This window comes from Brachyhypopomus gauderio, chromosome 17 (assembly GCF_052324685.1).
Source record: "Brachyhypopomus gauderio isolate BG-103 chromosome 17, BGAUD_0.2, whole genome shotgun sequence".
Classification (NCBI taxonomy): Eukaryota; Metazoa; Chordata; class Actinopteri; order Gymnotiformes; family Hypopomidae; genus Brachyhypopomus; species Brachyhypopomus gauderio.
In genome coordinates this window covers 7338861-7365672 of record NC_135227.1, presented here as the reverse complement: position 1 = coordinate 7365672, position 26812 = coordinate 7338861, and the positions used below count along the sequence as shown (strand labels likewise).

The following is a 26812-nucleotide window of genomic DNA, read 5'->3' as shown; positions in this document are numbered from 1 at the left end:
CTAGTATGATTACCCTTGGTTAGTTTGAGCTGCTGTGTTTGAGCTGCTGGGTTGAGCTGTTGTATTTCAAATGTCTTAATCCTGCTTTTAGTGGTAATATTACTAAAATGACCTACAAGAGGCTACAGAACTGACCCACACTGTCATGGCTAGATGTACATGCACAGGTTATGGGATTACTAAAAACAAAATACAAAATATAATTAGCTTATCTTTTAGTTATAAGTGATAACAAAAATGGTGATTTCTATTGATCTTGTTCATTACCTCTGCTGTAAGGTGAGCAGGTTGGGCTCGGTGAGGCTCTGCTCATCAGCCTTCTCCTCTATGTCCTCCACGCTCTTAAGGAGCTGCTCTTTACGCTGCCTAAAGGAGCTCCACAGCGCTCCCAGAGCCTCCGCCTCACTCTGCTTGGAGCCCAGCAGGGTCCTGACCCCGTCCAGGTCGGCGTTCAGCGAGTCGGCCAGCGAGCGGCACGAGGTGCGGGCCTCCTTCCCGTCCGCCAGCTGGAGGTGGGCCTTGCACAGGCTACCGTCCAGACTGATGGCCAGCGTCTCCAGGCGGCTGATGTCAGGGACGATGGCCTCCAGGTCCCTCTGCAGCTCGTCCACCCGGCCCTTGTCCCAGCTGCCTGCGCTCTCCACGGTGTGCCGGAGGCCCCGGAGGACGCCGGCGGCCACGCCGTGGGTCTGCAGGAAGGCCTCCAGCTTCTCCACGCTCTCGCCACGGAGCGTCACCAGCTGCTGGGCCTCCAGGTAGGGCTGCAAGCTGCTCTCCAGCCGGGTCTGCAGGAGCTGACGCTCCACGAAGTCGCAGGCAGAGCACAGGTCCCTGGCCTGCTGCTGGAGCCTCTCCCTCTCACAGTTCTGGTTCTGGAGCAGCTCTGCCTTCTCCTGCCAAAGAAACAGTCCAGCTGCCTTACAGAGTGACCACAACAACAGCAAAGCTCTCTGACCCCCGCGTGCCGTTCTGTCAGACACAGACACCTCGATGGCGGCACGCACCTTTATTTCCACGGCTGTTGGCTGTAGATTGGTGATGTTCACTTGGGAGAATGAGTGGAGAGAGGAGAGGAAAGACTCTCCCCATCTGAAGAATGTCTGAAGGGCTTGGTCGAACTCTGCCACTTGAGACAGGTGGTCCTGAAGCACCTGGATCCTGTGAAGACAAAGTAGATTATGGCCAAACGCTCTGCTCATGATACTAAGCAATAGCCACCATGCAGCATGTCTTCGAGACACCCGTGTCCTTCAGCACTCCTGACCTCTGGGGTATCACTGTGCTTTGGGACGTCCATCTCTCCTTCAGCTGTTCTTGGTCCTCCTCCAGTGTCTTTACTCGCTCCTCTGAAGCAGTGGGGTAAAGTGCTGGAGCCTGGGCCAGCATACCCTCATATACTGACTCCAGAGACTGCAGCTCAGAACGTAGGTGCTATAGAGCAGAAACACCAATGATTGCAAATGCTGTGGCTAAAGTCTGAATGTATAAAGTCCATATCAGATGTCGGTATTTATGAACATGGTGAATATCTGACTATAGTTTTATATTCTTTTATACATATTTACTATATGGACTTACATTCAGCTCCATGAGCTCTCCTTCCAGCTTTGCTTTGTCAACTATGAGACACTGGCCTGCAGAAGCCGTCACAGACTCGCACCTCTCAAGACACGACTGCAGAGACGTCCAGTCTTTCTCATACCTGAGAGAGAACGGTCGAAGGAAACACTGAGATGCCGTACCTGACGCTGGAAGTAAAAACGTAAATAAGGCGGGTCGCAGCGCAACGGAGTGACGGTGAGCCTACTTCTGCCAGCGGGTCAGCAGGCCCTCCAGCTGGACCTGCTTGTCTTTGGCCTGCTGAAGGTTCTGCTCGTAGCTGCTCTGCAAGGCCTTCACCGCCCTCTCTGCCGCCTCCCTCTCGCTCAGCCTTCGGGGCGCCGTGCACAGAGACAGCAGGGTTACCTTCAGCCTCTCCAGGGACTGGAGCACATCCTAGGGACACAACAGGGCCATTGTTAGGGGAAGATGGAGCACTGCACTGTTAATACACCGTGGTGGTAATAGGCGTGAGATGCAAACCAAGGAAAATTACCATATAGTCTTGAAGAGCCTTGTAGGTCTCTGATGAGGACACACAGGACGTGACAGGTGTGTCCAGCTTCTTCTGAATGTCATCGATCTCAGATTGCACCTTAAAATAGGAACCGGGAGTCAAAGACAGCAATTGAATTTAATGTTTTGCATTAACTGCACTAATTAATATGTCAAAATACCTGTTGAAGATTTGCATTGAACTTTTGCTGGTTAGATGAACTCTCCTGCAACTGTCCATTCAGATGATCCACACTCTCCCTAAGCTCCTCCCAGTACCTGCCAATCTGTGTCAGACGAGCTTTGATTCGTGCAGACTCGCCTGATGACACAAACTGGCCCAATGCCTGAGCGTCCTCGTCCAGATGGGACAGGCTCTCTGCTCTGTCCTGCAGCTCAACCAATGTAGCCTGTCCATCAAGGGAAGCAAAGGTGTAAATAAGAGACTTCAGCAATGTGCAGATAGTCCATGTTATAAAGGGTCTAATAAATAAGATTTGTACCTTCAAATAGTGCATGTTATAAAGGTACTAATAAATAACACTAGTACCTTCACAGTACTGATTTGCTGTTCCAGAGGAACAGTGGAGGTTTTCAGTGTCTCAAGTTCTTTCTCCTTCTCAGAAATCCATGTGGAAAATGCTTCAAACTCATTTCCAAATGAGTCCCACTGAGTTTTCATTTGCTCCAGAGTTTTCACACTGAGAAATAGACAGTCATCGAAATACAGCCCTTACTATTCCCTCATATACAAACAAAAAACAAAAATGCAAATATTAATAAAACAGAAGTCTTCAACCCAGTCCTTAAAAATCTTGTAAGGTATAGGTTCCAATTCGAGGACTGTGCTGAAGATCTCTGTGTAGAGTCACAGTAATATGGATCTGAGGAATGGTAGGTTACTCTTTTTTGAGGCCAGTCTCAACTTTGTCCATTTGTTCACTGAGAGATCGGCCTTGGTTCTGGAGCAGAAACTGATTCTTAGGGCCGAGCTGGATCTCTGCTGCCTTCTTGAGGAGAGTGTTCACCTGCTTGGTCTCAGTCTCACACTGGCTTAACAGCTCCTGAACAGTTTTTATGACATATGATTAAAAACTTGGAATAGGGAAACAAGGAAAAACCTAGATACTTAAATACTTAAAATATCAGAATCACATGTCAAAGATGTAGTTTTCCAAAAACTTGGTTGTCATTTAAAAGTTCATAGAAAGACGTAATGCTGCTGGTCACCTTGGCCTGCTCCAGCTCTGTGGTCAGGCTCTCAGGACTACTGAAGGTCATCTCTCTGTCTGTGACTGACCGCGCTCGGCTCACAAACTCACTCACTGCTGCCTGCTGGCTGTCAAACTCCTGCCATGCAGCCAGCGTCACCTGTGATAGGCAGGAGAGGGCAGCTGTGGAGTCTGTTTGACTACAACTACTTAATGCATACAAAGTCCTTCTATGAGAGATATAAACCCCCTGACAATGATGAATTACCTGTATAAACCAAAACTCAAGTTACCGAATCCATAATCTCGTTCTGTGTTTTTTGATTAATGGTACTTCATTTATGTCATAGAACATAGTTCAAAGAACACAGTAACAGTCTTCAAGGTCAAAGTCCTACAGATCTTCTACCCACCTTCACCTGGGAGCCAGGAGGAACCAACAGTGGCCTTTCTGTTACATTTACTGTCTGCAATTACCAAAACCAGGCCCAAAATGAGGATCTATGGTTTGCAGTTGAAGACCTTTGGAACTATGCTCACCTCTAGGCTCTGCTCCTGATCTTCCATGCTGTGGTCCATCTTGTCCAGGGTGGTCTCTAGTTGGTCCAGGTCCTCCTGCAGACCCTCGCCCAGGCCCTCCTCCATCTGGAGCTGCTGTCCTCGACTGAGCTGCTGCCTCATGTCCCTCCTCTTCAGACGCAGACGCTTCAGCTGTTGCTGTGTGGCGGGAAGGAGAAAAACGCAAACCGCAAAGCTGCTCTGTGACACAGAGGGTTGTTAAAGGTACCAAGTAAATGACATGGAAGTGAAGCGAACCTACACCAGTACCTGGTGTATGAGCTGCAGCTGCTGGGCTTCTCGGGCACACTCTGAGTTGAGGATCTTTGTGGCTTCTGACTGCAACTCCTGCTGGCCTTCCATCAGTTCCTTCACAGAGTTCCTCACCTCCTCCTGGAACTGCACACAGTCCCCAACGGCCAATATAACCTTCTCAGACTGTGCACACACACACACACACACACACACACACACACACACACACACACACATACACACACACACACACACAGGTTCTTACTGGATCAATACCTTCACCACGAGGAGCTCTTAAAAATAAGCACAGTCATCTGGAAAGTGTGTGGCTGTTTGGCCTCCTTTACTGATGGGGGGAAAATTCACAGAACTGATCAATGATTTATCAGGTGGTGTAAGGAACTACTTTACTCAAGCAGAAACGCTTCATCTGTTCTGCCGGGTCCTACCTCGGAGAGGGAGGTAAGGAGACTCTTGAAGTCTGTGGAGAGCTTGCTAAGGGTGGCGGCCTGCCTCTGGGCATCGCTCTCGGTGCAGATCTCTATGAGCCCAGCCAGGCGAGATTTGAGCCAGCCCATGTTGCCTTCCTGCAGCTCCGCATCATTCCGCAGACTCTGTTAATCATCAGAGAGTGAGACGGCTGCTTTGCATGTATAACTGCACATCCCGCTGTCTGTGTTTTTTCACTTACCTCTATGGTGGATTTCACCTGGCTAAAATTACTGGGGTCACCAGCACGGTTACGCAAAAGCCTAAGCTGACTCTCCTTTGAAATTAGCCAGGCAGACAGTTCAGAGAATCTGTAATAGCACAGATAAATCAATATTTATTACCACTACACATTATTCACATTATTCAATAGTCTTAAAAGATAAATTATCATACTGCACTCTGACACTGGCAGCACATTACCGCATCACTGCACACATCTTTGACGATGAGGTGGTGAAGTATCCAGTAGCACAATGTTCATATCAAACTCAATGCCCTTCTATTTTCTCCTAAACAACCGCAGTTGTGCATTTAACCGTCATGACATACTCTACACAGGAGCAAACCTGGTGTTAAACTCCTTCCACTTGTCAGGGTGCTGCATGAGTTTCTGATGGGTGCCGTCCACCTCGTCTCTGAGCTCAGCGACGGCCGTCCTGGCGCTCTCCAGGGACTGGCGGGCCTGCTGGCTGTCCACCAACTTCCCACAGAGCTCCTCCATGTGCTGCAACCGCTTCTCACATAGGGCCAGAGGGCCCTTCTCCCTGAAAAAGGCCTAAACACAGACACCTCTCATCAGAAACACTGGAGACACATAAACTACAGCTGTACACAGACACCTCTCATCAGAAACACTGGAGACACATAAACTATGGCTGTACACAGACACCTCTCATCAGAAACACTGGAGACACCTAAACTATAGCTGTACACAGACACCTCTCATCAGAAACACTGGAGACACCTAAACTATAGCTGTACACAGACACCTCTCATCAGAAACACTGGAGACACCTAAACTATAGCTGTACACAGACACCTCTCATCAGAAACACTGGAGACACCTAAACTATAGCTGTACACAGACACCTCTCATCAGAAACACTGGAAACACCTAAACTATAGCTGTACACAGACACCTCTCATCAGAAACACTGGAGACACCTAAACTATAGCTGTACACAGACACCTCTCATCAGAAACACTGGAGACACCTAAACTATAGCTGTACACAGACACATCTCATCAGAAACACTGGAGACACCTAAACTATAGCTGTACACAGACACCTCTCATCAGAAACACTGGAGACACCTAAACTATAGCTGTACACAGACACCTCTCATCAGAAACACTGGAGACACCTAAACTATAGCTGTACACAGACACCTCTCATCAGAAACACTGGAGACACCTAAACTATAGCTATACACAGACACCTCTCATCAGAAATACTGGAGACACCAACACTACAATATACATTAACATATATTACATTACTCCTCATGACGGTGATTATTTGTATAGTTCATTATTATGTGTTTGGTTTGTGGTTTTTAAGCTGTACTGTGGGTTAATTTTCTGGTTATATATCTTCAGGTTTCTTGATTTTAAACTGATTAAATTAACATTACTGGTGTGTTTGACTGAAATAACAATTGGTCACAACTCCATATGTGTCCTGTATGTGTCAAATATAATTTTTGTCCATAATTAATCTTGAGCTATACAAAAGGGATGGCAAATGGGAAAAAACACAACTATGTATGAAATAGGCCATATTAAGGAATAAATATTTTTAATAACCAACATTTACATTCACAGCCCTTCTGCATATAGGACACTCAGACCTCCTGCAGGTGGCCATGGTACAGTGTAGTGTGGTTGAAGGGCAGAGGCCACTGTGTGATGTATGACGCCTCTCCCTCACCCTGTGCTCTTTGACCAGCCTCTCACTGCCCATGCCAGGCAGGCTGCGGTTCTCCCGCGCCAGCTCAGACTGGCACTCCTGCAGAGATGCCATCAAACGGCCACGCTCCACCTCCACCTTCAGGCCAAGCAGGTGGTAGGGAATCTCACTCTGCACATCCTGCAAGGCAGAAATGAAGCCCTTCAGATCAGAAGCCATGTTATCCACTAATCTGAGATTTCCGATTGAATTTTTCTCAAACGTTTGTAGTGTCAAATGGGAAAACACACAATGTAAATTAAAATATATTTATACCACACAGAAGGAGGATTTCAATTTCAAAACCGACAAAAAAAAGCTCATACTTCTAAAACTGTGAGTCAGGTTACATGAACCTTTAATGTGTTATGAGTCTAACTGTCTTCTGAAAGGGGTCACCTGACCTTCCACTGTTTGTGTAGTTTCCTGACTGTTTCCTGTAGACTCTGCTGTTCCTGCTCAGGCAGAATGTCAGTGAGCTCATCACAAGCCTTCAGAAAAGCGTTGAGAACCCGCTGGTCAAGATGCCCGAAGAACTCCTGCAGAAACACAAGCAACAAAGAAAAAAAAAGCTTTCATCTCCAGGGACTTAGCTCCTGCTGGAGACTGAGGCTGAGTCCAGCTCGGCCCGTTGCCTACTTTACGCTGGCCAGAACAGATGTTATTTTATTTGTACCGTGTGCTTTTTGAGCAGCTCCTCTGGGTTTCCTCTCTCTGTCATGGAGCCTTGGGCCAACTTAAGAACTTTCTCCAGCTCCACACGCGACTCCTCAAAGCGCTTCATCAGGCTACTGTTGGCCTCCATGTGTTTCTTCCACTCGGTCGTCTCTTTTACCATGGCCTTCAGACACACCGTCACATACAGCATTACATATGGCCATAGTAACATGGACACCCCATCTAATTAATTCAGGTGTGTTGGTCACATCAGCTCTATCAGCCACACCCACTGTTAACAGCTGCATAAAATCAAGTACATAGTCATATCAATCAATCAATCAATCAATCAAATTTTATTTATATAGCGCCTTTTACAACAGTTGTTGTCACAAAGCAGCTTTACAAGTGCCGAGTCCTAGCCCCTTAGTGAGCAAGCCATCTTCATACACAAACTGTAGAAAATGTCATATTCAGGATCGCAGTGACTTAGACGGCACCTTTGTCACAAGGATATTTGTGAAATCTTTGCCCTGTCAGGGCTGCCTCACACAATTCTAAGTGCTGTAATTGTGAAATAGAAGCCTTGAGGGGAAACACCGGCACGGCCATGAAGCAGAAAAGCACACAAACTCACGGGGCATGGCTACCAAGGGCTGAAGGGTGCGGCGCAGACAGATCCTCACTACAGGGTAATCACAAAAACGGCAATCCAGAACCTCCTGAAATTAGTTTCCATGGCTGAGCCACTGCCCACAGGCCTGAGGTCACTATGCCTACTGTCATGACCGGGAGGGACACTGGACTCTGGTGCAGTGGACAGATTTTCTCTGCAGTTATGATACAACCTAGCAGACTGCTGGAACCAGCAGCAGCTTTGTGGATGAGGGCTAGGCCCTTTAGAACTCACCAAAGGGTAATGTTAATGCTGCAGCATGTACAGACATTACACTATATAAGAATTCTGAGTTTGGACATGTTCATCAGACTATATAAGAATATTGAGTTTGGACATGTTCATTCCTACTAATCTGCCGCTGTCAGCTCTTTGTGATGTTACTAACCTGTGATGAGGCCTGAAGCTCTCCTACTCTCTTCTGTAGCAGGGATGTGTCCAGGTGCCTCAGAGTTTTACTGCTCTCAAGGGCTTTGATTATAATCTCGTGGTTCTTATCTATCACTGTAAGACATTTTTTACAGCTCTGCTGGTACGTTACCAGCTCCTACAAACAGGACAGAGGACAGAGAGAATAGTAGATCATATATTCTGAAATCAGATCTTAGAACGTAAGCGATGATCTTCTTTTGATTATCTTCATTTCAATGCTGCCCATATTTGTGTGAGTTTGTGTTAAAACATAATTTGACAGAACGCTTCCAGGTCACCTGACACTTCAGTTTGAAGTCTCCCGGACTGTCAGAGTCGCGTGTGCTAGTGATGCGGCTGGCCTTCTCCAGAGCCTGGTAGAACCCTGTGATGTGCTTCTCCATCTCCTCCAGAAGAGGCAGCAAGGCCTGGGAATCCCGCAGCAAGGGCAACACCCTCTCCCTGATCTAGTGCACAGAAAGGCCATTTGGTTCGTTTAACAGCAAAGGGGTGAAGGAGAGAAATGTGACTCTCGGTTCTTTGATGTGACAGAGCCGCTCATTCAGACAGGTGTGGGCAGGCACCTTGCTAAGCTCCTCTTTGATGGTCGCCATGGCAGTCAGCATCTCAGTGACCTCCTCCGGAGGGGTGTCTTTGGTCAGTTGCTGTGCGTGGCGAGTGGCTGCCTTATACACAGCCTCCATTGAGGGTCCTTTATGCTTGATGTCCTGCAGGGGCACCATTTAAGCAAAGGCTGAATTAGCACCCAAAAGCCAATGTTTGTAAGGAAGTAGTTTATTAAAACTCTGTGAATGTATGTATGCACAATTGTACATATTAAGCTCTAGAAAAGTAGTTTCTCTGGATCTGGTATTTATATTACAACATTTCTCCCAAATTCCTAATAAAAAATTGTTATTTCGTGCATTTATTTATAGAACACAGATGTCATACTGAGGGACATCTTGAGGGACATGCCCACTGTCACTCACACACACACACACACACACACACACACACACACACACACACACACACACACACACACACACACACACACACAAACCCTGAGAGCTGCTTCTACACCTCAGAGCCCTGCGCCTTAGCACCCGCCATTATGTTATGTTGTGTTTAGCCAGCTGGCTGCTGTGCTCATTGGTTTGTTTTCTTTATTGCACAATGGAGAATAAACAAATAAACACAAATATGTGTGATGTATGTTTTCCAGCACTTGCATCTCACTCCATCCCTGGTCAAAATAAGAAAACAATGCTGTGTTTTCAGACCTCAAATAATGTAAAGGAAGCAAGTCCATATTCATTTTTAAACAACACAAAACTGATGCTTTGATCCAATTATAATTTAATGGAATAACTCTGATTTTCAGTCACAGCTCTCATGAATCTTGGCATATGCCCTCCACAAAATGTTCGCTCTGGTCACTAAATAAGATCTGGCCCAGGTAGCTGGCTCATATTAATGTAACGAAATCTTAATGTTTGCTTAAAAATAGAAAAAAAAAGTAAGTAGAAGAAGACTGTACAGTGTCATGAAGACTGTAATTCACATGATGTGTGTATGGATGTTTACAGAAGTATACAGTAAAATAAAAGCAAGGATGTCTTTACCTCAATGTCTTGAATAAATGTCCTTATGTTCAAGAAGGAAACTTGAACTGGTGCATTCATCCTCTCATTGGACGTTTCCACAAAAATCTTTAAAGCCAACACACTGTCCTCATAGTCTTTCCTTAGCTTGTCCACTTCATCTGCTCGTGCATACTACATTTAAGGAAAACAAGGGCCAGTTAATTTCCTCAAGGAGCCTAGATTTTATTTATCCTCATTATCTTGTGCTCGCATTTTATTAACATATGCCAAATATGAGATGATTCAGATGTGTAAAATGCTGAAGGACGTGGCACCTACATGTTTAACTTTGACAAACAGCTCTCTCCACCTGCCGTTGAGGAGGAGAAGCTGCTGCTTCAGGTCTCTGGACACGGTCTCATCACAGGTCTCGATCAGAAAGTTCCCCGCGTCATTCATGTCCATGTGCTGCTGTATCCAATGTGGAAGGTTCCGGAAGAACTCCTGAACGAGACATCGAGACAACTATATCAAATTCTTTTTTGTCTTGTAGCTATGTGAGAAAAGCCTGGGCATTTGTCACATCTGAACTAAACTTGGCATGTCAAACCTTTAAAAGTGCAGCAACATATACAGTATGGAACTACAAGATTACAAGACAAGGTTTAGAAAAAAAGTAAACAAAAACATGCAGAACAAATAACCCGACCCCCATCAAGACAACACCCCCCCCCCCCTCCTCGGGCCAGGTCTCCATGCGTCCACCCCACTCACGCGCTTGTCGCTCTCGGGGTGTACGAGCATGCGCTCGGCGTCCTCCAGCCAGGCCTGCAGGCCGGCCACGGCGCTGCTGTACTTCTCCCAGTTGGAGATCACCTCCTCCAGCATACTGCGTACGCTGCGCACCTCCACAGCCAGGTTCCTCCACTGGGCCGTCGCCTCGCTCAGGAACTCGCCCACCCCCTCCCGCTCGCCCGCTGAAAGCACAGAGCGCCGGGGACGTGAGCGCACGCGAGGGGCAAACGCCACGAACGCCGCGTTTCAGCCCCAAAACACGAGATGTTGCAACAACAATCTCTAGACGTAACTACACATACTGCTTACAAATGTTCAAGGCTGTCAGTCGTGCAGAAAGTCCATTATGTGACATTTGAGGTTAGTATTACTACAAATGATTACGGCTAGATTTTGGCAGTAGATGTTACAATGTGAGCAAATCAGATACTGAGTGAGTCAGATTCAGTATCCTTTACACTGTTGGATTAAATATTAGTGCACAATCACGGAACGCTGCACACAGACTACGGGTCTAATGGCCTAAATGCTTTCCAGTGCCTGCATGTTTCTACACACACCTCGCCTGGTGCTACTACAGCCTAGAATATGAGACGGACAATTAGGTGCCCAAAGGCAAACAGCCAAACACCACATGATTATTCATCTACTACTGGAGATATGGAAACAGGTCAGACTTCACTGCATTAGTGGTATAGAAGAAACACATACTAGCTCTACCAAACACCTAGGAGCACCACTAAACTCAAGTACTACTACTATAGGCGGAGTGTCATTACCAAACACCTAGTGTACACATATTAGCAATAGTAAACACTCTGGCACTAGCAAATGACCAGTAAAGGAAGCATAACTGTCCAATCGTAGGAGAGGATGAGTGAAGGGGTTGTACCTGAGTTATCCGATTTAATGTAGGTGTCTGCAGCCTGTTTAAGTGTCTGAAACGCGGTCTCGTACTGCTCAAAGAACCTGTGGCCCTCGATGAAGGTCTGTAGGGAAGAGAGGCCTGGTGATGTGTCTGTGGTATGGCCCATTCAAACACAACAGCGACAGTGACCGTCATACAGCACAGCAGTGAGGACTCACAATGTAGTTCTGTAGAAGCAGCTCCACAGAGTCCCGACGGCCATATTTGATGATCCAGGACTTGAGTTTGGACTCGGCCAGGATAAGAAACGCCATGAGACGATACTTGATTTCCCAGAACTCCAGTTTAATTATGTGAACGTGAGATGAAGTGGACACATAATTGAATCTGTGGACAATAATGCTTCGGTTAAAGGACCAAAACAGCTAGCGCCGTGTGGCTAGGGGCAGGGGCGGGTCTGACCTTTCTGCCATGTCCTGGAGCTGTTCGGTGGGGACGGGGACGCCGTTTACTGCTCTGTCCCGGTGTATCTTCTGGAACGTCTGCCTGTGCCCTTCCAAATTCGCCAGCACCTCCTGCAAAAAAGAAAACCGCAGCATTGGTATGTTCAGCGCCCCCCTCTGTCGTTTTGGAGCACATACCCGAATTAACCTGTGATGCAGGATCAGGGGAGATTACGGGAGCTCAGACCGCCAGCATACCTTGTGCTGCTCCAGCTTTCTGTGGACGATGTTGGCCGTCTCCTCGTGGGCCTGCTGGATGGGGATCTCCTCTCTGAGCGCGAGCTCTGCACGATGCAGCCAGGCCCCAATCACTCCCAGTGGCCCCGGCAAAGACTTATCCAGATGGATGTGCCAGTCCAGGAGCTACAGATTAAAAAAACAAAACGTCGATAGCTTTTAAAAGACAGGCGTGCTTCTGGTACAGTGAAAAGCGTTAAGTCCTCTTCCAGCTGACAAGCGCGTACTACACATGGTGCGCTGGCAACCGGGTGGCGTTAGCAGAGCCGTGTGTTCCTCCAGACAAAAGCGCTCCGTGTGCTTCTGTCCTCCGTCCCCATTAATGAGCTGTGAGGGAATGGCCTCTGCACCACTTCACACTCCAGCGCTATTACAGCCCTGCGCGGCACCTGGGTTACTGTTACTGTGGAGACCCGATGTGGTGGGAGGGAGCGTACCCGGACGGACACTTGGTCCCAGGCCTGCTTCACCACCGCCTGGTCCACGGAGAGTTTACCGTCCCTGTGCACGGGCTGCAGGAGAGACTCCACCTGCTTCTTCCTCATCTCATACTGCACACGGAAGCTCTTAAAGGCCTGGAGAATACAGCAGAAGGACATGTCCACATCTTCTCCATTGCGACTGTAATGACGAGTATATTAACAAGAGCGACAGAAACACTGGGTCTGGTCCTAAACTAGTCCAAGACTAGACTTCTCAATGCCGGGGTGTGTGTTTGGAGCGTGTTACCTGGTACTTGTCTGCCGGGCTGCCCTCTCCTCCCTGGGTGCGGAGGACGTCTCTCTCCAGCTGATCCAGCCAGGTCTTCAGCTCACGCAGGACCTTCCGCTCCTCTCTCTGGAAGGGCACAAGTCCCATTCAGTCCTCGTACAAGGCCACCTTGCCAAGCTTCCTGCATCAGCTCAGCTAACATCTACCCAAACCAACAGTAGGCTAACCACAACATGGCCATGCTGGACACAACAGCTGGAAACAGCTCAAAATACTCTAGAACAATAAGAATAGCAACCTGTGACACAATAAAACATCATTCACAGAGTTGCAGAACCACCATGTATGAACACTGTACAGGAACATACACATACCTCAAGCATTAGTTCAATATCTTGAGGCTCATACTGTCCAGGGGAGTCAGGCACACAGAGAGACCCAAACACAACACAGTCAAAGACGTTAGCAGCAAGAAGGAGAGAAAGACAGAGAGACGGACAGAGAGACAGAAAAAAATTGCATGGAAAGTCCACTGCAGACAGTGTGCAGGCCACATGCAGCGGAAAGGTGACGTCGGTGCTTACCTGCAGCGTGGGGACAGAGAGGGCAAAGGTCGGGATGGAGCGCGGTAGCAGCTATGAGTGCACATGACAGGTGACACACAGAGACACAGAGTGAGCATGTGAAGCACGTGGTTATGGAGGGACAGGGTTAAAGAAGGAACCGCTACGTCAATGCGAACGGCTGGACGCACGCGGTGAACAAGCACTAGAGCAACGGGGTTAGGTCAGCGGTGTCTAGCCAGTGCGCATGCGTATAGACGCCAACGGGCATTTGGTGCAGGGCTCGAAGGCAAACCTCCTCTTGCTGGCCATCTGTCTCTGATCGGTGGGGGTCCGGGTAGTGCTTGAGGAACTGCGCCACATAAGTCATGACGGACTTCTCGTCGGGCTTGTCCACGTCCACATCTGCACAAGCACAGAGATGCACGAGCTCTATAGCACGATGGTGGTGGCATCAGCAACAATCACACACTGGGACACAAGCCGCATAATGATGTGGATCAACATAAGAAATAAAGCTGTCTTTTACATAAAGATTGCAGTGCGGTGTCACCCTCAGCCCGTTAAGAGCTGCTGGCAGCCTTAGTAATGCTATTAGGACAGCGTCAGTAATGCTGTCAGGACAGCGTCAGTAATGCTGTCAGGACAGCGTCAGTAATGCTGTCAGGACTGCATCAGTAATGCTATTAGGACAGCGTCAGTAATGCTGTCAGGACAGCGTCAGTAGTGCTGTCAGGACTGCATCAGTAATGCTATTAGGACAGCGTCAGTAATGCTGTCAGGACAGCGTCAGTAGTGCTGTCAGGACAGCGTCAGTAATGCTGTCAGGACAGCATCAGTAATGCTGTCAGGACAGCGTCAGTAGTGCTGTCAGGACAGCGTCAGTAATGCTGTCAGGACAGCGTCAGTAGTGCTGTCAGGACAGCGTCAGTAATGCTGTCAGGACAGCTTCAGTAATGCTGTCAGGACAGCGTCAGTAGTGCTGTCAGGACAGCGTCAGTAATGCTGTCAGGACAGCGTTTTAAATCCGAGGCAAGAATATGTGTTTGCAGCATTTAAAGGCACATATTTAGTAAAGAACATCACAAGGGTAATCAAAAGGTGGAAACATCACAAACCAGACATTTGCTAAAAGACTCATCACGGAAGAGGAGGAAGTGGAGGTACCTTCAGGGTCGAGGAGGCGTGGGATGCCCAGCTGGTTCTCGGCCAGGCTGAAGGCCTCCTCCAGGTTCTCCCTGTTGCTTCTCCTCTTCACCAGCTCCATGTCCACCAGGTCGGGCCGGATGGCGTAAATGACGGAGTGGAAGGCGACCCCGCTGCGCCAGCTAGGCCCGAAGTCCTTCACCTCCACACCCAAGCGCCTTCCAACACAGCACACAACACCCTCTCAGCTTGGGTCTCCCAACATCAGCCGCCAGCACAAAGTCTTTCCTGGATTTGTGCTGCCAGCTCTGTGTAAGCTCTGATTTTAAATCCAGATTAAAGAGTATGTAGTTTATTCTGGTTTATATGCAGTTTATGAGGTCTTTCACTTTTGTAAATAAATATTATTATTGCGTTATAATTTTTTTTTATCTGCTTGCAGAGGAGTGCAACATTTGTTGATGGCAGCTGAATACTGTATGACTCTCCCGTTTCTACAGTAACGGTTACTGTAGTGACAGAAGCGTTGCATACTTAGTTGCAGTGCACTGCACCCATTGGAGCAGGGCCCTCTTGGCATTGCCCTGGAACTTGGTGATAACCTTCCTCTTCATGGGCGGACTGGCTGTCTCCGAGCTGGCCATGCTGTCCACGGACGAGGCGCTGGTGGACAGAGCCTGCAACGCTGTCAGGTTACTCGTCAACTCCTCAATCTGCACATGGGATCGGGACAAGTCAGGGCTCATTTGTACACCAGTCACCATTTACAATAAAATGGTGAAATATATAACAATATATAAATCTGAAGAAGATCCCTAATGACTGTACTGCAGTGTACTGTAGTAAAAGATGTAGATATTTACAATTGTAGTGAAATGCACAAAGTATCCAGAGAAACAAGATGTTTTGGGCAGAGGTTCTCCGTCAGCTGTACAAGCAAAACATCCCGTTTCTCCTGTGTACTTTACTGCAGTTGTGACTTCCTTCTTACATTTTTTACTACAGTACGCTGCAGTTACTCTACGGAATATCTCCTTCAGACTCATCTGATCCTTTGTTAGCTGTGCAAGCACAATGCTTTTTAAGTTCTAGGAGATGAAAGAGAAATATAAATATAGACGCACACCTTCTAAAAATAGATTACCTGAAAATAAAGGATAATGGTCCATATTAAGCCCAGGACTATGGATGGCCGTCCGTCAGCAATGTCAGTGGCATTTATATTGACTAGTTTGATCTGGTGGGGGGGAGGGGGAGAAAATCACTGTGACATTTTCCAGTAGACACGGAAAGATGAGTAGACAAGCACGTATACACCCAGGGCATGGTCTGTTTCTTAGCTAGCTAACGTCTGAGCAACATCACTGTTACTAGGAGATATCGCTGTCAGCCGAAGCAAGCCAGGCAAAACCAAACCCGAAAGCGAAGCTCATTCACTGTGCACCAGAGAGCCATGTCCCAAACATTAGCACCAGAGAGCCATGTCCCAAACATTAACACCAGAGAGCCATGTCCCAAACATTAACACCAGAGAACCATGTTCCAAACATTAACACCAGAGAGCCATGTCCCAAACATTAACACCAGAGAGCCATGTTCCAAACATTAACACCAGAGAGCCATGTCCCAAACATTAACACCAGAGAACCATGTTCCAAACATTAACACCAGAGAGCCATGTCCCAAACATTAACACCAGAGAGCCATGTCCCACCTCCAGCTCAGACATGCATGCTGTGCCGTTTTGCTTTCCCGTCTCCTTTTTTAGCACAACAAATGTAATATTTTTCTCTTTGAAGTCAGCTTAGCTGACACTCCAGTGCTTGTCCTGACATGGCTTTAAAGGAAGCCTGTTTTCTGTAATTGCGTGAGGCTAAAGCACTGGGTGTCAGAGAGAACCAGGATGTCTCTCCACAATCAGCACGAGCAAACCACCATGAGCACAGTGAGAGCTACAGCGGCCAATCATACTGACCGGAGATCCTCTGTACAAAGACTGAGGCAAGACATGGCAGGAGAGAGACACAGTAAGACACAGGCTTTACATCTGTGGACAATGACTAAGGGGAAATTTGCTATATTTTTACCTACTGTGCTTGTCATGAGTATTGAAGGCCTTAGTGTAGTCAAAAGAGGGGCACCACGTAAGGTTAAAAATTCTTTATGAATATAAATCTAAAATGTTCGTTTAAATGTAAGATTTCAGATGGGGCCTCTCAGACAGAGACAGGATAAGGTTTTGGGCCTTGTGTTTGGAGAAACGGGACCTTTGTCTCAGGACTGCGGGAAGATCACTTACTCTTCTGCCTTCCAAGAACTTGAGCGCAGTGCCGATATTGGACACCCAGTGGATTCTCTTCAGCTGCCGGCCCTGTTCGCATGGCTGGGGAGGGAGGAGGGGGTAGAGCTTTGATAAGAGCTACAATTAAACAGCCTTTTTCTTTGACTTGCACAGAATCAAATCTGAACCACTGATGTATCTGAAAGCAAACAGCAGATATTACACTCGATTCGCGCTACTGCAGGTCCGCTCACACCTTCAGTCTCGTTATCTGGAGCGATCATCTGCAGATTTGGTGAGACAATGTGTCAGACAGTGTGTGATAATGCGTCACTCACTAATTTCTGCCCAGACAGCACTTCCAGCAAAGCCAGCAGCTTCACCCCATCTTTGATGTCCTCAAAAAGGTCACTGACTTCGAAAGGAGGTTTATGCTTCAGGAAAGAGCACAAAAATAGCAAAAGGATGAAAAACAAAATTGTTGTTTGTGTGTTCATGTGATATCTTTAACTACAATGGCTTTCAGAACAAGTCAGTGTCTCAGCATCACATTAGGAAAACCTAAACACCCTTTTTGCCTTCTGCACAGTGATTATAGGAGGCAACAGTCTGCAGATCTCTAACTGCTGGAGAACAGCTTCTGAAGGCCAACTCCTGGAGCCATGCCAGTGCCTGGTACCATGCCAATCCCATGTAATAAAGTCACTCAGAGTAGACCTTTGAGTTCAGCCCGCACACGTCTAACTAGGTCCTGTTTCTTAGGCACACTTTAATAAGAGTAAAGGTGAGAGGTCAGGCAACCATCTATTATCACAGGTCTTATGACAACCATCTTGAGAATCTTATTGGGTTCTGAGACAGTTTTTAGATCTAAAACACAGCACTCAGAAAATAGGTCATTCAGCATAGCTTAATTGTCTGCATGTAAATCTGTAACAAAGGGGGTCTTTGTCTTTATTAGGAAAGTACAAAAAGCAGCATCTGTGAAACAAAGACAAAATGGGCAGACGCCTCTCAACTGTGTTTTTCATGGTGACAACCAGACGCATGCTCAAGCATCATGGACTGGATTTCATTCTCATTTTTTACTGAGATGCTGCTGCGTCATGCTACACACACACACACACACACACACACACACACACACACACACACACACACACACACACACACACGCGCACACACACATGAGCTGTGGCACTCGTAATGTTCATTTTTGGGATTTTGACTGATTCATTCCAACATTATACATATGCATGAAATGCATTTTACTAGCAAGCAAAAATGAGGTTCAAGTTTGAGTTCATTCTTCCCGGTCAAAGGCAAAATCCTTTCTGCCACAACAGGAAATGGAAACAATGAGGAGACAGGTCTGTGCTGAGGCAGCGTCCTGCCCTCTCCATGACGGGCCCAGGTGGACGAGACACCTCCCGCCACACAGAAGAACTATAATACAGCAACCAAACACACTCGGTGCAGAACGTGGATATGCACGTTCCCCCAGGATACGCACCCGTAGCTGGATTCACCATGTTCCTCTGCTTTGAGGATCCGTATGCATGAGGGGTAATCAAGCAGTCTGCAGAGTGCCTAACTGCATTTCCCCAAACTTTTCAGTACTGTGCCTCCATACCAGTGCCAGACCAATTCAGGCAAAGAAAAGGGCTTCTCAACACAATCTGCCCTGACTGGAATACTTAAACCCTGCACATTAGGGCCAGATTATGCTGTCTTTGTGGGAAGCAACATGCCTTGTCACCACAGCAACTAATCAGGAATAAAAATAGGAGCAGTGACAAAGCATAGGCCATCATCAGCTGTGATGTTCTTCACTGGTACACAGTCCTGCTTAGACACTAGTGTGGAAGACCACCATTGTATATCCATATTAATGAGACATTTTTAATAACGTGTCATCTTTAATAACGTGTCATCTATAACAACGTGTCATGCAAATACACAAGATATGAAGCCAAATGCTCGGAGAGCAGACCTCAGAGAGCAGACCTCGGAGAGCTATCCTGCTGAGATGTGTTCCAACCCTTCTTGTCCACCATCTGCATACATGTACTGTCCAAAAGTGCCCACACAAACACACTCTCTCTCTCTCTCTCTCTCTCTCTCTCTCACACACACACACACACACCCACATACACACACACACACATTCCCACATAGGAAGGTGAGACCACCAAAGGCTACTATCACTTCAACAAGCATGAGTGTAATAATTCTCTCTCAATATAGCATCGGTGCTCAGGTTCACAACAGATATGACACACCATCACTCTCCATTCTACACCAACCCACACAAATCTAATCAATCTAACAACAATGGCCACCATCCTCATACTGGGTCTCAGCATTATTTCAATCTTGTATTATAAGAGCCTGCCCCTGGAGGTGCTATAAGGGCCTTTTAAAACCAACCAGAGTACTGGGAGGCCAGTACAGCCAGAGTACAGGGAGGCCAGCACAGCACTCCTGCAGCACAAGTGCAATATCAACAAGCACTCGTCACGGTGCTCTTCATTCAGACAGAACAATACGGCCCTCAGTCCCTGCTCACAAGATGATGATGATGATGATGATGATGATAATAATAATAATACATATATACATACATTTTTTATTGCAACATGAATATCACAAGACAGCTCAGGTGAAATTTGACACATTTAACTTGAGAAAATCAGACTGTCCACAGATCAACTGAGCTGCACACACCCTCTGATCATGAACAGGGAGCTAATGGAGACAGTGCCAGGCAAAAAGATGAGAGATTTGCTGCGACTTAAATTTCATTAAGTCCGGCGACATGACCGCTGTGGGTTCTAAAAGCTATTTAAAGCAACCATGTTAGCAGTGTAGATCAGAACAAAGGCCCGTGTCATTCGGTCTGTGTTTTGCAGACTTGGCGGTGATGCAACAGATGAGTGAAAACCATTTGGACACATTAGGAGTCTCACCTTGGCCAAATGTGAATTAATCCACTTTGTAAAAGTTCTTTTCTGGACCAACTCTTGTTCATCTGGAAAAGAAGAGAAAACGAGTAATTACAAAAAAACAAAGAATACATGTGCCTATTTTTGCCGTCTTCTTGAGAAGGTGGAAGATCTTCCTGCTTACGTCCTGCCCGGCGCTCATCAAGCTTTAACATAACAGATCTGAAGCACGCGGTGACTTTACACATGAGCAGTAAAGGAAGCTGGTCTAGCTCATCCATCTGACATTATACAGTACTGGAGGAGTGATTCCACAGCACAGCAGAAACTCAACTGATGTGGCATGGATGACAGTGCTGATGCTGACACTGAGCAAGCAAAATCACATCAGCATTACAAACCACTGTGAGACAGTACGAAGGAAACATTATTGCGATCACATGTATAAACGGGGCTCGTCACTGAGGACTGGAGCTCACACTTAATCGTCTGCACTGAATACGTGAAGCTTGTACCAGAACGAAAACAACATTTCACATGAATCCAGCAAACCTTCACCTACAGAGCACTGGTACTGAAGCAGCACAGGTTCACACAGCTGACGTTAAACACAATGGCAGAGGACACCGGCCTGGGTTCACACCGCTCACGATAAACACACTGGCAGAGGACACAGGCCTGGGTTCACACAGCTCATGTTAAACACACTGGCAGAGGACACAGGCCTGGGTTCACACAGCTGACATTAAACACACTGGCAGAGGACACAGGCCTGGGTTCGCATGCATGCAACCACTGCAGCACTGGGGGCTCTGTTTCCCAAGCATCCTTGCAACACACAACATCCTGTAGCAGAAAGGCACGCACAGCTTCATCTCCAGCTCGCCGGGGTCACGTTTGACAAAACCCATGCGCACTCCATCTGCAACCTCGGCTAGTGCCCACGTGCAGAGCGGGACCTGCTGTAAGTCAGGACGGCAGCAGGACAGCTGAGCCACCGAACGGTAATTACCTCTCTCTGGAAGAGGATCTCAGCTGGCCAGCAGTGTCTAGTGAGGCCTGTGACCCAGTGCTGTGTCACTGCATATCTCGCTCATACATCTGCTTCACCTACATACGGCACAGCACACACTACATATGAGTCCAGGCTGCCGGACTCACTCCCACACGAGTCCGTGAGGACGAGACGCCAGTGACCCACTTACCACGCAGATACTGAAAGAATCCAGTCACCAGGTTCAGAGATGTGGTCTTTTTCATGGCTATGTCCTTAAACTGAGCCATTCTACCGGGCAGCTGGTCCTGTCTCCTTCCCAGTGGCGGTCAGCACACACGCATGTGTGTGTGTCTGTGTGTGTGGAGATGTCATCCAAAAAGGAAACGCAGGGAGTTGAAATAAAATCCTTTTTTTATTCAGGAAGCAAAACAGAGCAGGCAGCGTTGTTTTTCCCCAGAGCGGCTTTCCCACAGCAAACACCTCCCTCTCACTCCTCTTCTCTCTTCCCGGCCCTTCCACTTCTCTTCTTTCTCTCCCTCCGTTTCTCTCTCCCCCTTTCACCTGCGTACGCCCCTCTGCCTCATAAAGGCTGGTTTACGAGGCGGGGGTTGGTCCCTGTCGTCGTCGAGGCTGGAGAAGAGCCATGCTACTGTGGATGTGCACAACCCCCGCTACTCAGCTCTGCCTCCAGCACCATCCGCGGCATCCCAACATCTACAGCACCGCTCCTCCAATCAGCACGCAGGGAGCTGTGATGTCACAGGGTGGCTGGTATTATCCTGGTTTAGGGGAGGAGGGAGCACTCCTGTGCTGCACAGCGTATATTATCCACCAGGCCACTGTACCAAGCGAAGCCGGGCCCCAGTCCTCGAGAGGCTTTGCCAATAAACGCTCTTTCTTTTCCTCTCATGAGCATGAGGTTGGTGAGGGTGTGCTGATACACAAAATCCCCATGCACATAAGAAACAGTGAGCCTCGACCAAAACAAATTCACGTCATCCACTGATATTCACATAAAGCTACTGGCTGAGAAGTGAGCCAAAACCATCCCGTACAAATTCACACACACATTATTGGCAGCAGCTGAAACAGGCATCAAGGAAAAGAGCTGCGATGCTCTGGTAGATCTATGCAAAGTACCCCAATCGAAGTTCTGAATCATTAATGATGTAGCGCATTGCTAAGCGCGGGCCACCTGCTGCACTGCTGTCAGCCCTCGTCCTGAGGGCCTCTACACTCACTCATCGTCTCCCCCTGACAGCCTCCTAACGGCAGTGAAATCTTAGCCCACCTTGGCCGTGTGCTAAACCGCCGTGGCCGTGATGCTAGCAGGGATACGCCCAGAATGAATTATGGCTTGAACTTGAAAGCACGCATTGTTTTTCAAAGTATGGTTAATTTAATTGTGCTTAATGTAATCTCATGTTCTGTGTCTGGGTTGTGTGGTACTGTAAAGTCCACTGCCTGCGTGCTTGAAGTACTTAACTCTCAGGGAGCCTTCTGTACTCTGACCTAATACAGAACACTAACAGAAAAACACACAGTAGCAAAGCACTTTAGCTCAGATGAAGTAATGTTGATCTTTGTTGTTACATATATATCAAGATAAAAACTGACTGCTGTAGGAGGAACGGTATATGTTCAGTATTAGCTGTCACGTGTCCATCAATATCGATCAAAACCACTGTACAACTCAGACAGCATATCCTTCTTCTTCCCTCATGACTAATCTAAACCTGTGACAATAACCTGCAACTGCAGGCAGATTTGATGGCTTTCCATTCTTCAGAAATAAACACCTTTCTCTTTGACTGCCGTCAAGGAAGAGGGTGAATACTTGTAGGGCTGAACGATTAATTGCATTTGCGATAATCTCGCGATATTTTAAAACGCGATTCTCTAATTGCACAGGCTGCAATTTAAACTGGTCACGTGACTTGGGAGCGAGCCGAGCCGGGGACGAACTGAGAAAACCCGAGCAGGAGGCAGGGAGGTGGAGAAGTGAAGTTAACACAGCGCACTTTAACTTGTTGCACAATGGCTTCAGGCTCGACAGAAGCTGACACAACTGAAAGTCTAATACCAAAGAGGGGCAGCACATCAGTTGTGTGAAATTACTTTGGCTTTAAAAAAGATGCTGCTCAACGTCAGGTACCCTGCAAAACGTGCCTTGCTACTGTTGCTACGACGCGAGGTAACACTACAAACCTTCAGCATTTAAAAAAAACACCACAAAGCCTCGTATGATATTTGTAAGGCTAAAATGCCAACGACCAGTTGCATCTTCAAATACGCAAAAGTGTTTGTCTGCGCTTATACAGTATGCGGTGAGCAGCGAAATTCCATAAAATCACGCATATAGGCGCAATAAGATTTAAAGCGCAGATGAATCGCAAAAGCGCGCATAGCTTGACCGCGGTCCAGCAGACAGGGTTCACTGACCGAACCGTTTGAAAGTGTAACTCCTTATGGATATAATTGGAAGCGGCACGCTGAAATAACTCGGGCAGTAACGGAGTTCATAGTGAAAGACATGATGTCCGTTAATATAGTAAACAAGCCCGGCTTCATGGCTTTGTTAAACACACTGGATAAAATGCCCTCACGCACATATTTTAGCCAAGTTGCTATACCTGCAGGGCTGCCAACTCTCACGCATTGAGCGTCTTAGACTAAAAAGTTACTAGTTCGCTCTGGCGTAAACCACAGGCGATCGATCGATCGCGATATAATAATAATACATTTTGTCCATTTTATACCGCCCCGATAACAACAAATTACGTTCGCCACCCACTCCAGGTTCAAGTCTCACTTCAAGCGATCTTGAAAAGTTGGCAACCCTGTATCTGAGCTGTATAAAAAATGCCGAAACAGAGTTTCCTGAAAACTGGAAAAAAAATCGCGATTTTAAATCGCAATCGCAATTTACAGATAAAAAATTGCAATTAGATTATTTTCCAAAATCGTTCAGCCCTAGTGAATAGGAGGTTTTTTTTTCATGAACAGGAACAGAAATGTAGGAATACTCAATATTCACTATTGAGTGAATATGCAGAGTCTTAACACCACTGAGAGGGAACAATGGCTGAACAAAGCACACCCTACTATCACACCCTACTATCAAACCATACTGTTATACCTTTCTATCAAACCCTACTGTCAAACCCTTCTATCAAACCTTGCTGTCACACCCTACTATCACACCCTATTATCACACCATATAATCACACCATATAATCACACCCTACTATCACACCCTACTATCACACCCTACTATCACACCCTACTGAACACTTATACAAGACTTATACAAGTAATACACAGCAGTGTCCCAGTGGCCCTCAAACATAAGGTTGTTTCCTCATGGGTAAGATTTCTTTACAGTAAAATTGATCATAAAAATTCTTAGTGAATCCAATCGTATTACAACCAGTGCCAAATGACTTTAATACCATATCCAACAAATCCATTCCACTTACAAACACAGCAACGGTGATGCGGATCAGGACCACGTGTTTAATGAAATGATGTGCCCCTAATCATTTGAGATTCACAGGGGTCCACCTGCCACTTAATATAAACCAGTGACAGGTACTCGGCTTGGCAGCAGGTCAGGTGTGTTATACTGACTGTAGCAGCTCTCATTAAAGGCAGCACAGAGAAATCTGGAGCTCCATCCACCCGGGGCCCTTGTAACGGCCAAGATCTGTTACTGCCCCCTCCTGGGTGCCCCAGTTCCAACACCCTGATGCTGCTGCCATGACCTGCACGCTATTAACTGCGCTAAATGATTTTAAGGTTTTCCATGAAGAGACACCAAAGGCCTGGCATTTCACCTCCTAAATTAACACAGAAACATTGTAGATGGCAATTGTAGAAACACTGCCATCTAGTGTTTGATAGAAAAAGTGACAAAAGGTGCCTCAGAACGTCATGTTTAATTATGTAAGTCTATATACTGTAATCTGCTACATGTTTATAGTAGTCAAAACTACTGTCAAAATAGTTATTAGTACAATCACAATTGAAGTAAAATATTTTTTTAGGTGAGCAATCAAACAACTAACGTAGGTAGTGTGTAGTGTAACCAGTTCTGTCCAGTAATTACCCAGTGAAGCATTCACAACAGGCATTAGTCAGTATCAGACAAGACACTGAGTCTTAGGCTTAGGAAAGACTGAGTGTTTGGCAGGGTGCTGATGGTCTCTTGGGTCTGAGATAACATCACAGTCAGCTCTGCCTTTAGAGCTCCTGCCTACCACTCCTGCCTCTGTGAGTACCTTCTCCCTGCTGTATGTACAGTACAATCAATGCGTACTGATCCACCATCTCGGACCATGAACATCTACTCTGTGGTTACGGCCTAACAAATTCATTATCCCTCGCACGTCTACGATCACTTAGCTGAAAACAAGCACTGCAAAGAGCATTTCTGTGTTCCTAACACCAGAACAACAACCGGGTTGATAGGCAGATGGTGTGCGATGTTAGGTACATGAATGGCACGCGATTTCAACCACAGACTCTTAAATGGATGATGGCAGCCACCACCTTGGAGGAAACCACATGGCAGCTCGTGTCTGAGACCAACTGCAGCGCTAACCACAGCTCTGTTTCACAGTACTAACGTATCGCCTTTATTTAGGACCTTTCTACCATGGCAACGGGATTTTCCTGCGTGACGCGTGAAGCGTTCTCCTTCCTCTTTACCTTCAATGTGCCTTTCTCCTTGAAAGGTCTAATATCATACAAATACATATAAGAAAACAAACGCTAGTATCCTCCCACGTAGTGCTGATCACCTCCTATCGGTCCACAAAACCAAGGAATAAAACATGTGAAATTTGGGGAATGCAAATGCTAAATATTAAAATTGCATTCTGGATGCAACCTTGATTCATTTTTACCACTGTGACAAAACTAGCTGCAAACATTACTTCCTTCCTGGTGTGTATGAATACTCAGTTCCTCCCTACACATTATTCACAGTTATACTTTGACTGTGCGGATTACAGACACTCAAGAATCTCCCTGCTGGTGAGAGCTACATATTAGACCAACTTGCAGGCTACCGTGCACCCGTCCTGCACCACACTGGCCCACTAGAGACCCAGTCCTGCATACATGGAATCGGGGCTTGTTAAAACAGGCAGGATGCTGTTCTGGTCTGTGTTTGCAGACATCATTGCACCAAAGCCCAAATTTCAGAGATCTCCAATTCATCTCAGTGCAGGTTCTTATGTAGGCTGCTTACATTGTTGTCAAAACAATCAACTGTTGTGGATCTATAACTGCAGACTGTAATTACTAACACTTTCCAGACCTTTTGTCATACAGCTTCAGAAGAGGTCAAGTTAACCACCACCCCACAACCCCCGCACTACATCACTGGCAGTAAAAAATATTTCAGAGTAAAAGCGGACACATCCTTTCTCTCCGGGCCTGTTCAAAAAGACCGACAGTTATACTATGGCCTGATGCCTTTCATCATCTGCAACCCACTGTAACACATCATCTTTTAGTCAGTCACTAGGTCACTTTGCTCTCCAGAATGCCTCTAATCCCCTGGTGAGCTGGAATCAGACGCCCAGAACGTTCTCCTCTCCATTTTACACCCAACAACACGACCTGTCTATATGAACGCCAGTGCAGGACCGGCTCAGAGGTGCCTGAGGCAGACGATGAGCACAAACACACACATCAGTCCTGGATCTGTGAGCGTTGGAGGAGGAGAGGGGGTCCTATCGATTTGTTCATTTCCCAAGGACAGAAAGGGTATCAGTGTCTGTCTCTCGCTACACATCCATTGATAAAGGGGCATCTCCCGAGGCTGTCTAGAGTGCCTCCCAGCAAATCTTTGAAACTAATATGAATA

General features: G+C 46.9%; 1 protein-coding gene across 1 annotated transcript in view; it reads right to left on the bottom strand.

The window, feature by feature from the left end:
* Positions 1 to 26812, bottom strand: part of LOC143480059 (nesprin-1-like) — a 77768-nt gene that overhangs the window by 48301 nt on the left and 2655 nt on the right. The window contains exons 2-39 of the mRNA XM_076977495.1: positions 19965 to 20026; positions 17334 to 17429; positions 17014 to 17097; positions 15859 to 15951; positions 15249 to 15427; positions 14736 to 14932; positions 13864 to 13973; positions 13380 to 13412; positions 13024 to 13131; positions 12732 to 12869; positions 12256 to 12420; positions 12017 to 12129; positions 11773 to 11941; positions 11579 to 11675; positions 10666 to 10868; positions 10231 to 10395; positions 9931 to 10083; positions 8887 to 9030; positions 8602 to 8769; positions 8280 to 8438; positions 7235 to 7399; positions 6963 to 7097; positions 6541 to 6699; positions 5177 to 5385; positions 4810 to 4918; positions 4568 to 4732; positions 4134 to 4301; positions 3846 to 4022; positions 3325 to 3465; positions 2998 to 3158; positions 2645 to 2795; positions 2277 to 2504; positions 2096 to 2194; positions 1808 to 1995; positions 1579 to 1702; positions 1265 to 1431; positions 1005 to 1158; positions 268 to 893 (exon numbers count right to left, since the gene is read on the bottom strand). Of these exons, the coding sequence (XP_076833610.1) occupies positions 268 to 893; positions 1005 to 1158; positions 1265 to 1431; positions 1579 to 1702; positions 1808 to 1995; positions 2096 to 2194; positions 2277 to 2504; positions 2645 to 2795; positions 2998 to 3158; positions 3325 to 3465; positions 3846 to 4022; positions 4134 to 4301; positions 4568 to 4732; positions 4810 to 4918; positions 5177 to 5385; positions 6541 to 6699; positions 6963 to 7097; positions 7235 to 7399; positions 8280 to 8438; positions 8602 to 8769; positions 8887 to 9030; positions 9931 to 10083; positions 10231 to 10395; positions 10666 to 10868; positions 11579 to 11675; positions 11773 to 11941; positions 12017 to 12129; positions 12256 to 12420; positions 12732 to 12869; positions 13024 to 13131; positions 13380 to 13412; positions 13864 to 13973; positions 14736 to 14932; positions 15249 to 15427; positions 15859 to 15951; positions 17014 to 17097; positions 17334 to 17429; positions 19965 to 20026 (5962 nt within the window). The remainder of the gene's footprint in view (positions 1 to 267; positions 894 to 1004; positions 1159 to 1264; positions 1432 to 1578; positions 1703 to 1807; positions 1996 to 2095; positions 2195 to 2276; positions 2505 to 2644; positions 2796 to 2997; positions 3159 to 3324; positions 3466 to 3845; positions 4023 to 4133; positions 4302 to 4567; positions 4733 to 4809; positions 4919 to 5176; positions 5386 to 6540; positions 6700 to 6962; positions 7098 to 7234; positions 7400 to 8279; positions 8439 to 8601; positions 8770 to 8886; positions 9031 to 9930; positions 10084 to 10230; positions 10396 to 10665; positions 10869 to 11578; positions 11676 to 11772; positions 11942 to 12016; positions 12130 to 12255; positions 12421 to 12731; positions 12870 to 13023; positions 13132 to 13379; positions 13413 to 13863; positions 13974 to 14735; positions 14933 to 15248; positions 15428 to 15858; positions 15952 to 17013; positions 17098 to 17333; positions 17430 to 19964; positions 20027 to 26812) is intronic.